This window comes from Ananas comosus, linkage group 15 (assembly GCF_001540865.1).
Source record: "Ananas comosus cultivar F153 linkage group 15, ASM154086v1, whole genome shotgun sequence".
Taxonomy (NCBI): domain Eukaryota; kingdom Viridiplantae; phylum Streptophyta; class Magnoliopsida; order Poales; family Bromeliaceae; genus Ananas; species Ananas comosus.
The window spans coordinates 3,026,873-3,039,497 of record NC_033635.1 but is presented as its reverse complement, the minus strand read 5'-3'; the positions used below and the strand labels follow the sequence as shown (position 1 = coordinate 3,039,497).

At 30.2% G+C, this 12,625-nt stretch overlaps 1 protein-coding gene and 1 long non-coding RNA gene across 2 annotated transcripts; both read left to right on the top strand.

Annotated features, from left to right (window-relative positions):
- LOC109721671 (PLASMODESMATA CALLOSE-BINDING PROTEIN 3-like) lies at positions 5,785-8,734 on the top strand. The gene is made up of 4 exons (XM_020249396.1): positions 5,785-5,970; positions 6,444-6,683; positions 6,793-6,826; positions 7,985-8,734. Exons 1-4 carry the CDS (start codon positions 5,886-5,888, stop codon positions 8,205-8,207), a joined length of 582 nt encoding a protein of 193 aa, XP_020104985.1. The 5' UTR covers positions 5,785-5,885; the 3' UTR covers positions 8,208-8,734.
- Positions 5,977-6,335, top strand: LOC109721672. Its single transcript, XR_002219260.1, has 2 exons — positions 5,977-6,155; positions 6,290-6,335. It is a non-coding gene; the product is annotated as an uncharacterized LOC109721672 (long non-coding RNA).

The following is a 12,625-nucleotide window of genomic DNA, read 5'->3' as shown; positions in this document are numbered from 1 at the left end:
ACTATGTGCTGAAGCGTCAACTGAAGAAGGAGATGGTGGCCATCCAAATAATTGTGCAAAAGGGAATTGATGCCCATGAGGACCAGTACCAAAAGCCAAATGTTGGTGCAGATCGAGAAGAAAACAAAACAAAATAAAGATAGATAGAAAAAAGTAGGGAAAACTTCAAATACCTCCCGTGGTTTCGTAGTTTCTCATTTTAGTATTCTATTGTTTAAAGTGTATCAAGTTAGTACCCTGTGGTTTCGCACTTTCTCACTTTAGTACTTTATGATTTAAAGTGTATCAAGTTAGTATCATGTGGTTTCGCACTTTCTCACTTTAGTACCTTATGATTTAAAGTGTATCAAGTTAGTATCATGTGGTTTTGCACTTTCTCGCTTTAGTACCTTATAGTTTAAAGTGTATCAAGTTAGTATTCTGTGGTTTTATTTTTTTCTTTTTATTATCTATTTCGGGGTATTTTTTTCGTTAGTGACAAAAATAAAACTAAAGGGTATTAAAATGAATATTCAATAAATCTAGGTAGGATATCTAAAATTTTTTTTGTATATAATTTAACGAAATATTAAACCACATGGTACTAAAGTGAAAAAGTGAGAAACTATAGAGTACTAACTTGATACACTTTAAACCACAGGATACTAAAGTGAAAAAGTGAGAAACTATAGAGTACTAACTTGATACACTTTAAACCACAGGATACTAAAGTGAAAAAGTGTGAAACTACAGGAAATGTATTTGAAGTTTGCCCAAAAAACGTAAGACTAATAAAATGGGCAAACTTTAGTGCATGTCATTTTCAATATTCTGAAAACAACAATTTACGGTGCAATTTGTCCCGACTTTTAAAACATACTTCACATTTTAACGATTAATTAACATGTTCGCATAGTGGTTCTCGAAGGAATGATTCGATATTCTACAATCAAATCGGAATTTTGGATGAGGCGCGATGAGAATTTATGATGTCAAAATGTTGATCCACTTTGCTTAAAAAATAAAATAGATTCAATCAAATTAAAATTAGTTTTGAATAATATTTATTAGAGAACCGACCCAGCTTCCGAACTGAATGGTCATGTAGTTCACGAGTCAATGGTTCAACTATTAATTGAATTGCTAAATAAAAGTATTAAAATTAGAGTAATGCTTCTATACTTCTTTTTTTTTTTGTTACCGTTCATTCACGCGTAATCGACGGCTCAGATTTAGTTTTTTTAAAATTGTAACCTGCAATAGCAGGTCACTTTGGGAGAGGTACCGGTTACCAGGTACCTCAAAAAAGAATATTTTTGTCATATGGACAATTTAGTCATTTTTTATCTACTATATTTTCAAATTTTTTATTTTTTCTTTGTTTTCTTTTTCTCTCTCTATCTTTCTTTTCATAATTTGGCATTTCACATAAGAAAAATTTCAAATGATTTGACAATATATGATCATTAAATTTAAATTTTAAATAGTAATATGAAATTCCTCTAATTTAAATTTCACTTTTAAATTTAAAATTTAATATTATATATAAATACTTTGAAATATGGTAAACAGAAATAATTGTTTGAATTCTATTCTTCTGGTTTAGGTTTAGTTTTAGGTTTCGGAAAATTGGTCAGTTTTGAATTTGGATATGGATTTTTGAAATTGGTCGAGTTCAGAAATAAGTTTTGTGATTGTTAGTCAGATTCGAATTCAAACGCCTAACTATTTTTTTTCTCACCAATAATTCTAATCTTTTTAATTTATATGTTTAAAATTATATTTAAAATATTTATTAGCTCTAACAGTTAAATTATCATTCTGTTTAAAATATTTATTATCTTTACCAGTTCCAAATTGTTCTTAATGTTATTCGGTTCAATAGATTAAAATCAGATTCTTGATAGAATAGGTCAAAGTCTGATCAGTCAAATCAATCAATTCAATCTAATTTTTAAATCATTGAATTTAAAATTTAAATAATAATATGAAATTCCTCTGGAGAAATCTAGTTGTAGAAATCTTATTCTCTAAGTTTTTTATGCATTACGTTTTAAACTGGTGCGAATAAACTGTATTTTAAATCTTGGTAGAAATTTAGTTTTTAAATAGTAATATGAAATTCCTCTAATTTAAATTTCACTTTTAAATTTTAAGTATTTAATTTTTAAAATTTAAATTCATCGTATTTAGAAATAAAACTATTTCTAAAATTTCTATAATTTAAATTAATGCATAATTTGAGAAACACTAAAACATTTAAAGTAGATTCCTAAATTAATGCCTAATAATTGCATAAATTTGGTTAATCAATTAATTTCCTAAATTAGTGCTAATTAATGCATAAATTTAGGACCTCAATTAAAAGTTTCTTTAAATATTGTATTATTTAATTACCAAACTAACCTTGAATAAAATAATTCTTTTACCTGCTAAGTATTAAAGTTACATTTTTATCCTCTATTAATCAATGGTTAAGATCTTCTTTTTTTTTTATTTTTTTAAAGTACCGAATCATTTCTCTTAAAATTAATATTAATATCTATTATATATGCTTGTTTATATATTTTTTTTTATTGGTTTGCACAAATAATCAGACTATTTTTTAAAAAAATTCAAAGTCTACTTTTAGAATTTATAGTTGGACCATTCTGGTCGACTAATGTTTACTGATAATTACTAGAGTTGGACCGAATCGATTATTAAATTGGTTTCTAATAAATTCGATTGAACCAATCGATCCTCTGAACTTTGTAAGAAAGTAAAATACTATGATGAATATTTAATTAAAAATTTAATGCCATACTTATGAATCCACCCTACTAGTAATCTTGTGCATAAGCTCTCAAGTCCTAACCAAACATGCCACCATTTAAAAATAGAATCAAAAGTACGCCATTGGCCCCCAACCCCACCAATTAAAACGTGGTGGGTGCGACTTATTCCCTATTTTCCCAAACCCCACACATGGCTTAATTTTGGGCCCTTTTTTTTTACTTTTTTTTCTTTTTCTTTTTTTGTTAAAAGCCCACACACTCCAAAAGCAAAAGATTGCCCACCTCCCAAGAACACGCACACAGTAAGAGAGGAAAATTAGTATATTATAAGAAGGTGAAGTATCAAAAACGGACTAAAATAGATGGCAATGCTAATGCTATCGTACACTTGGAATTAAGCTTCTATATTTTTAAAAAGAAAAACTTTAAAAAAACTGCATGTGGTTTCGTACTTTTTTATTTTATTATCTTGTAATTTAAAGTGTATTAATTTGTCATCTTTTGGTTTCGTTTTTTTCTTTTTAGTATCAATTTTATTATTATTTTTTCTTAAATCAGTGACAAAATTAAAATTAAAAAGTTCTAAAATAAATATTCGATAAATCTAGGTGGGTATCTGAAGTTTTTTGTGTATAATATAACGAAATATTGAGAAAAAAGCTGTCGAAAAGATAAAAATAAAACCAAAGAGGGGCAAATTGATACACTTTAAACTACATGATACTAAAGTGAGAAAGGCGAAACCATAGGGAGGGTTTTTGAAGTTTTTTCTTTTTTAAAATATCAAATTTATTAATATTTGTAGGTTTTTTATCTTGAAATTAAGAAATATGCGGTTAGGGTAATAGTAATCTCCTATGACTGAGTAGGTGATTGGTTGAATAATGTGATCTAATTGGTAAAAATGATCTAAAGAATAAACTTAAAGACAGAAAATTTGATAGTACCAAATGTTTCATACTATTGACAACATTATAGTTGGACCGATCGTCCATAGCGCAAGCGGCAAAAGGCTTGATAGTTGGTATCCGAGATTCCAAGTTCGAATCTTACTTGATTCACATTTCTAGCTAAGTTTATTTCTAAATAAATAAACGAATCGAGTAGCAGGCTACCTATCTCTCTCCCAAAAAAAGAGACAATATTGTGGCCGGACTCTAGCTATTACAGGGATAGGTACAAGTATGGGATAAGAAAAATAGCGTTTGAATTAAAATTAGGTTGTTCTCGGGGATAAGAAAAATAGCGTTTGGATAGATAATATGGAATAAGAAAAATAGTTGGTAGTTATATATAGAAAATGGAGGTGTTAGTGAGGATAGTTATATCAGGTTATTTTAGGTAACCGAGAACTACTATTTTTAGGTAAAAAATTTGCGTTTGGGTATAAAGGGGATAAGGGGTTATCCCTCCCCTTATCTCCAATCCAAACACTGTCGAAAAGTATCCTAATAGTTTTTTTTAGAGAGAAAGATAGCATGTACGATTTGTTTATTTCATTTATAAATAAATTTAGCTAAAAATGTGAATCAACTAGTATTCAAATTTAGGATCTTGAGTACCAATCATCAAGCTCTTTGTCAGTTACGTTAGCGAGAGTTGGTTAAGCATTCTAATAGTTAAGAGGGTCTTCATATAATTTGCACCAATTTTTTTTAATAAATACTACTAGTACACGCAAATAAATGTTAATTTTACACTCCCATATTGGATGAGGGTGTGTAAATCAAAATTTACACCCTTCCTTCTAATGAGTATGTACAAAATTTACACTATCCTTTTGGATGTACTAAAAAAATTACACAAGCTTTTTAGATAAAATATATGCATGCAAACTCGCTAAACATTTATTAGTTTTTTAGAACTACGTAATTTTAGTTAAAAACTTTGTGAATACTATTATTAAATATATTAGTAATTCTAATAAATTTAATAATATTAATTACCTTTAAAAACTAAGCTAATTCATACTTAATAAGTATTTAATTTAAATAAAAACTCAAATTAAAAATTTATAATTTGAGTTGGTCATAATCTAAAAAAATATAGTTGAAAGTTATCTATACATTTCTACATTAATTATTTAGATTAATGCTAACTGTACGCTCAAAAGAAAATTTAAATTTTACACTATTTTTATCCAAAGTTAAAATTAGTCTCTATTTTCTCAATATTTTTTTATAAGTATTAAATATTTTAAAAAAATTGAATTTTTAGATTAAAAAGGTTGTAAATCATTTTTCATTATTTAATTATGATTTTCAAGGACTGATCTATGATGGAAACATGCATGAGGCGGTGGGGTAGTAGACTGGTACGTGTCCTTTTGCGGATGACCGCAAAAAAAATATTGTTAATTTTTTGTTTTTTTTCATAATATTAAAAATCTTAAGGCACCGTTTAATTCTGATGTAAACAAGAATTAATTATTATAAAAATAAATTCAAATATAGAAATAAGAAAAATAACGTTTGGATGAAAATTAAAATATTTTCGGAATAAAAAAAATAGCATTTGAATAAATAATATGAAATAAGAAAAATAGTGGATAGTTATATATAGAAAATAAAAGTGTTGATGGAGATAGTTATACCAGCTTATTTCAGATATCCGAGAACTACTATTCTCGAAAAAAAGATTAGCGTTTGGATATAAGGGGATAAGGGGTTATTCCACCCCTTATCCCAATCCAAACGGGGCCTTAAATAGGCCACTAAAAAATATATTTTTGACTAATATTTATTTTTTTTTATGATTAATTTTAGTTAATTGAACAAGGAGCTCACTAAATTTTATAAAAAATTGATCAAATTAAGTAATTATAATTATTTTAAGAAAAATAAAATTAAACAACTAATAACTAATAGTCAATATATACATCAATTAAATTTGCTAAATTTTTAACTTTATATAGACTTAACAGATCGAAAGCAACAAACTTGAGGCACCAATTTCAAATAGTTGAGGGGGTTCCTGTACATTTTCTCCAAAATTTAATGTCCAGGCTCAAACTCTGTCCAAGGTGACCTCAAAGGCTCATACCCTCTCCTCACTACTCTCTCTCTCAAAGCAGACTCTTGCTATACAGCTGTATTACTCTGTTTTTTCTTAAAAAAATTTCATTTTTTTATGCCCATCTCTTTCTCCTCTCATACTCTCCTCATGGATGTGTTAGTGCTCCTTGTGTTCATGTTTGCCACCATTGGTGGTACAGGTAAGCTCCAGATCTTTCTCTTTTAATTTTTTTTCCTCAATATTTCTATTTATTTTCAAGTTAGACTGTTAATATTTCCCCCCACCCCACCCCCCACAAAGATCAAGTATCTTATCTGAGTGCTTCATAACCAGTTCTTATCCCCTTTCTTTCTTTGGCTTTTTATGTACTAGATAGTGGTTATAGTAAGTACTTAAACCCCTTTCTCAAGTTCAATAGTTGCATGAATCTACATATTCACATGGAAAAAGCTTTTCAATGCTTGTTCCTCCTTGAATCCTTATCTTCTTTGGTGTTTTAATAGCCAAAAACTGTGCAGAGACCTCTGATCTGCAATACCCACTTCAAAAAAAAAAAAACACAAACAAGAAAAAGAAGAAGAAGAAGAAGAAGAAGAATAAGTTGAAGTATGATTTGGTAATATGTGCTAATCTAATTTTTCTGGATTTTTTTTTTCTTTCCTTCTGGAAAAGATGGTGCTTGGTGTGTTTGCAGGTCTGATCAGAGCACCCCTGCACTCCAGAAGACACTGGACTATGCTTGTGGAGCAGGGGCAGATTGCAATCCTATCCTCCAAAATGGGGCTTGTTACAACCCCAACACTGTGGTTGCCCACTGCTCCTATGCTGCTAACAGCTACTACCAGAGGAAGGGCCAGGCTCAAGGGGCCTGTGACTTTGCTGGCACTGCCACTCTCACCTCACAAGATCCAAGTATATCAGAAACCCTCCATCAACATATTTTTTTTTAAGAGTTAACATTTTTTGGTGGTGAAAAGAAAATGATGCTCACATCTTATATTTCTTGGGTTTTGTTTTGCAGGCACTACTGGCTGCTCCTATCCAGCAACACCCAGGTTGATATCTTGGCCCTCTTTTTTCCCTCCTTTCAAGTCTTTAATTAATCTTTGTTTTTTTTCACCCTTCTTTAGGGTTCTGAAGATCATGTATCTTTTCTGAAAAATTTATGAAATCCATCATTTTTGGCTGATTTTGAACCCTATGGAACTCTTTCCAACCACTTGAAATGGGGCACCCAAAAAAAAGAAGCCTTTACTTCCAAAATGCAACTTGCCAAAATGTGGTTAGATTTTTGCTTTTTTTTTTTTGATTCATGTAGTTATTCTCAAAGATGTGGCCACTACTTCCATCTTTTCCAGGTTAAAAGCATGGACCTTACCTGAACTATAAAAGGACATTTTGAGATGGGTACTTGAACTTTGTGAAAGTTTTTATTTAGCTACCTAACCCTACAATTTGTTTGTCTTTGAAGCATATGTATCTTTTAAAGATTCAACTGTATGTTTAACTTTTTTGATCAAATTTTCTTCAGTCACATACAATTCTTTTGATATATAATCTAACAAAATTTGGTGAAACTCTTGAAGAAAGTTTTTTGAATAAAAAGATAAAATTCTGTAGTAAAATTAAAATTTTTAGAGCTTGTAATAACCAATTCAAAGTGCAGGTAAGGTCTATAAATTTTCAAACTCTTTTTTTAAGGTAGTTTGTGAACTCCCCTCATTTCCTTTTCGAAATTAAAGACTTATAAAGACCTTTTCTTACATTGGCTACAAGAAGAGATAAACAACTTTCTGCGCTCAGCTGGCTAAGAGTTTGATGGGAGGGCTAAGAGTTTGATGGGAGGTATTGATGTCTGAAGTTCGAAGTCTAGTTGCTTTACATTTTGGTTTGTGTTTATTTTTAATGAATGCATGAAACAAGCAGTATATTACCTTTCTCTCACAAAAAAAAAAAAAAAAAAACTTTATTTTTTCTCTTAAGTGTTGTAGGAACCTTATAGGGTTCTAGTTGTTTCACATTCCTGGCTGTGTTTATTTTAAAAAAAATTGAACCGGGGGGGAGTAACATTCTACTTTTCTCGCAACAAAAAAAGAAATTTCTACTTGTGTTTCATATTGGTTTACCTTTTACATGCAAAACTTGATGCTTAAATTCAAATTTTCAAATTTTAATTTTAATTTTTTTAAATTTTTTGTTTCTTTTCTTTTCAGTGCTGCAGGAACAGCAGGTACTCCAACCAGCACAAACAGCCCAGGCGGGACATCAACAACACCCACCACCTTCAGCCCACCAGGCACTGGTGGTGTCCTCGGGCTGGGCCCCACCGGCACCACCACTGATGGCACTGCCAGCGGCGCAGGATTGCTCCGGCCTGCTATCATGCGCCGCATCTTCTTCCTCCTCCTCTCTGCCCTCATGGTTTATTATTATTAGTCTAGAAGAATCCTGACAGTAAATCGCACCGCTAGTCCCTGGAACTTCTCCCCTAAGTTTCATTTTCGTTCTCGAAATTTTTTTTTAAGTTTAGAACATGAACGTTAAACTTTTAACTGTTGTTAAAATTTGGGAACCGAATAGGAACTTAAAAGAGTAAAATTTCAGGGACTGATAGTGCAATTTACACAGAAAAATTCTTTCTAGGACTACTCATTAAGAGAGAGAAAGAGGGAGGGCATTTTTGATGGTCATGAATGAATGAATGGAGAGGCATGTGATTACACAGAGAGTGAGTCAGTGAGTTGAGTGATTGGGGGATACATCTGGAGACATTCTCCCACTAAGGCTTTGTTGTTTAGTGGAAGGTGAAAAAGGGTTGTGGGGAGGGGCCGAGGGGGGGTGTTTTGATTCCATTTTGGTTGGGTGGTGTGTTGTTGTTGTTCACATTGGGCAGGGTGGCTGTCTCTTTCTTGATGGATCGAGGGACCTTTTGCTTTTCTACTTTTTTTTTTTTTCTCGCCCCACTTCTCCTTTTCACTTATCTTTTTTTTNTAATTGATGATGTTTAGTTGTGTTAAATATAAACATTAAATTACTATTATTGGTTAAAATTTTATATATTATTAGAGTAGAAAATTTTAAGTTCGGGTTTATTCTGTCAATCTTTTCTTATTATTAAATTTTTTTTCTTGTTTCATTCAAATATATATTCCGGGTCTATAAAAATGTCTTTTAAAGTATTATCTTTTAGAGCTTAAGTTTTAAAAAAAATTAATGGTTGTTTTCAGTTTTATTATTATTATTATTATTATTATACTCCGCATGAATCGTAGCTTTAGTTTCAAATTTTTTTTTTTTTCTTACATGTAGCGCGCTCTCATTACGTAGTAGAAAAAAATTATTTGACATTTTACACAAGGAGTTAATGAGTGTTGGTTTTTAACTATATTAAAGAGGAAAGTGTAATATACGGGAAAGTATGTGGATCCGTATCTAATTAAGTAGTGCATGAATTAAAACCTGGGTAGGTCTTTTACGTATGTTTTGCATGCATGCTTCTGTAAAATTGTCTTCAGAATGAAGCCCTAAAATTGTAATTAAAATTCCCTCCTAGTTAAAGGCCAGTAATATAGAAGATTCAAGATTACACAGCATATATTTAAAGTTAACATTAGTGCTCAAGTACCTAAAAAACTACAAAAATGTAGTATAAAAAGTGCTTTGGATTGATTCTCCCAAAAAAGAAAAGAAAAGAAAAGAAAAAAAAAAAAAGCTTGACACAGTGCCTGTAAAGTAGAGAGCTCTGGAGAAAGCTTGGAAGGTACTAGATACGGAGAGAATCAGTTTGACTCAAAATTTGACTTGCTTTTTTTACTGAATTAATTTTTGATGTGTAGATTGAAAACACTAAACAAAAACCTTTTCTAAGAATCGCACTTAACAAACAAGGTTGGTTCAAATTCTAGTTGCTAATAATTTTTTGCATGGCACATTGATGTTTCTTTTTTTACTTTGTTTCTTGTGCTTAATTCTTTATTTAATCCTATTTTTACTTAATCAAGCTACTTCTCCTCTCTTTTTTTTTTCCTTTTTTTTTAAAAAAAAATCTAAAGTTTATAATTTGGACTTTGGTATGAACAACTTCTTTTCTTTGCTTTATATTTTTTTGGTTTGGTTCTACATTGCTAGAGAACAGTGGGATTTTCTTTTTTTTTTTTAACTAAGGTGAATTACACTTTTGGTCCTCAAAAGTATGAGGGGCGTCACACTTTGGACCTCAAATTTTAATTTGTTATAAATTTTATTTCGAATTTCTTGAATTGTTACCGTCAAATCCTACAACTTAATTTAATTGACTAAATATTGACAAATTATTAATTTTGGAGTAATATAATATCTTAAAAAAATTATAGTTTTAGAAAGTTCAAGCCAATAATTGCAAAAAATAACAGTTTTAGGATCAAAGTATCATGCCCCTCCTAATTTGAGGACCAAAAGTATAATTTATCCTTTTATTTATTTGGTTTTTAAACACAAGGGAGCCTCCTAGGTTCATTTATTTAATGGTCTCTCTGTGGCCTTTTTTAACTATTTCATACACCAAATTGTTTTTTTTTTTTTTTAAAGGATAAACACAACTTTTGATCTTTTCTTAGCAAGCAGGGTATTACAATTTTAGGTATTATAATTTTGAGCTAATTGCCAAAGAAAAGCAATATGTTAATTGCTACTACCATGCATTTATAGCACTTAAATCTCTTGATAATTCAGTTTCTTTTCCATTGACATTTCAATAAAAAGCACCTAATTCTCTTTTGCATCAGATGTACATGAATCTAACTTTTTGTAGATAGGTAACTTCCAAATTTTGACTATTAATGCGTCGGCAAATTCATATAACATTATAGATTACATAGATAAATATATTACACATACCAACAAACTAATAATTTATCATTAATCAATTATTCAACATAACAACCTTATCATGAACCCACCAACATGGGGTCCACACAGCCAACTCAAAAGCTAAATTATTAGTACAAGCATTTATTTATACATCAAGATTTTGCATCATGTAGGTATAGGCTCTTAGTCATTGTCCCCAGAGAACATAGAAGGTCTACATCTCCTAATTAATAATACTTTCTTTTTTTTTTTTCACTTTTAAGACCCCAAAAATCTAAAAAAAAAAAAAAAAATCCTTTTGTGGTGTATGAAGTAAATTTAAAATTAATAGGTGAGATAAAGGAGGGCATATCATCCATCCATATTTAACTTAGAAATTTTAATTGGATAAAAATAAAGATAAAATTATAGGACAGTTACCTACAACTTTATAAATTCTAGAATAGTAAAGTAAAATTAAGTTAAACCACATGGGGACAAATTGAAATTTACCCGTTTAAATAATAATTCGTATTAAAGTACATAACCGGATTAATATTTAAATTCTTTTGGGTTAATTTCTTCAATACCTCCCTTAAACGTTGCAATTTTATAGATACTTTCCATGTTTTCAAGTTATTTTTAATGATAGACATCCGATTCGACAATCGGTTTCGTTAGTTATGATCTACGTTATTAGAACTACTTAGAAATCAAATTTTATAATTTTTCGATATTATTTACTAAGTGATAAAAACTGTCAAAATGACAATTTTGATAATAAATTAGGAAGTATTTTGTGATAGGTTTCAACTTGTTTAGGCTTTGGATTTGAGGCTTAGAGAAGTATTTGTGATAGATTCATATGTTTTGAGAAGCATTTGGGATTTAGTAGACCTTACACCCCTATCCTAGGGTTGATAAAAATCCAAATAGTTTTTAGTAAAAATAAAAAAATAGTTAATGTGACAAGTAAAGTATTAACAATTTTGGAATAGAATGGGTGTAAAATATACGCCTCACTTTGGAGGTGTACATGTAGCGTTACTTATTTTTTTTAATGGGAAAATGCTAGATGTATAATTGTAAATCTTACAGGCTAATCTTAGAGTTCACACACTCTTTGAAATTTTAATATTTTATAAACAAATTGACGATAAGAAAATATTTATAACCCTTGGATTAAAGAAATATTAGCTTTACACTTCTTTCGGAATATACCAGTAGCATTGCTCTTAAGATTGAAAAATGCTACAAATACACTCCGAAAAGATATATTTGATTTACACTCATTCATTTCAAGAATTTACAAAGTTCTCTAAGTTTTTCATATTTACTATAAAAAAAAAAGAGAAAACTTCAAATATCCCCCTTGTGGTTTCACTTTTTCTCACTTTAGTACCTTATGGTTTAAAGTGTATCAAGTTAGTACCCTGTGGTTTTGCACTTTTTCACTTTAGTACCCTGTGGTTTAAAGTGTATCAATTTAGCATTCTATGGTTTCACATTTTCTCACTTTAATATCCTGTGGTTTCACATTTTCTCACTTTAATACCCTGTGGTTTCGCACTTTCTCACTTTAGTACCCTATGGTTTAAAACCAGAGGGTACTAACTTGATACAAAAATAAAACCACAGAGTACTAAATTGATACACTTTAAACCACAGGTACTAAAGTGAGAAACTGCGAAATCACAGAGTGCTAACTTGATATACTTTAAATCACAGGATATTAAAATGAAAAAGTACGAAACCACAGGGGGGATTTTTGAAGTTTTTCCAAAAAAAAAAAGACTAGATAGAGGTCAAATTTTGATCTTTGGATAAAAGAGGTGTATGATTTATTGATTTATACGTCCTTTCAGGGTGACCAAGTTGGCATGGGTCTTAAAGATTTATTAGCCCCATTTAAGGTAAATTGTTCAAATACGCCTAAACTCTGGTCCAATCCCCCAGGTTCATACATAAAGCGGGTCCATATTCGTGGTGAACCGGACCGGATTTTCGATGAGCCGGTCTTTTCTCAC

Excerpts from the sequence above, each read along its gene's own strand:
- LOC109721671 (XM_020249396.1), top strand. The coding sequence starts at position 5,886 with ATGCCCATCTCTTTCTCCTCTCATACTCTCCTCATGGATGTGTTAGTG. Across the intron at positions 6,684-6,792 it reads TCTCACCTCACAAGATCCAA|GCACTACTGGCTGCTCCTAT; the intron begins GTATATCAGAAA and ends TTTGTTTTGCAG. Across the intron at positions 6,827-7,984 it reads TCCTATCCAGCAACACCCAG|TGCTGCAGGAACAGCAGGTA; the intron begins GTTGATATCTTG and ends TTTTCTTTTCAG.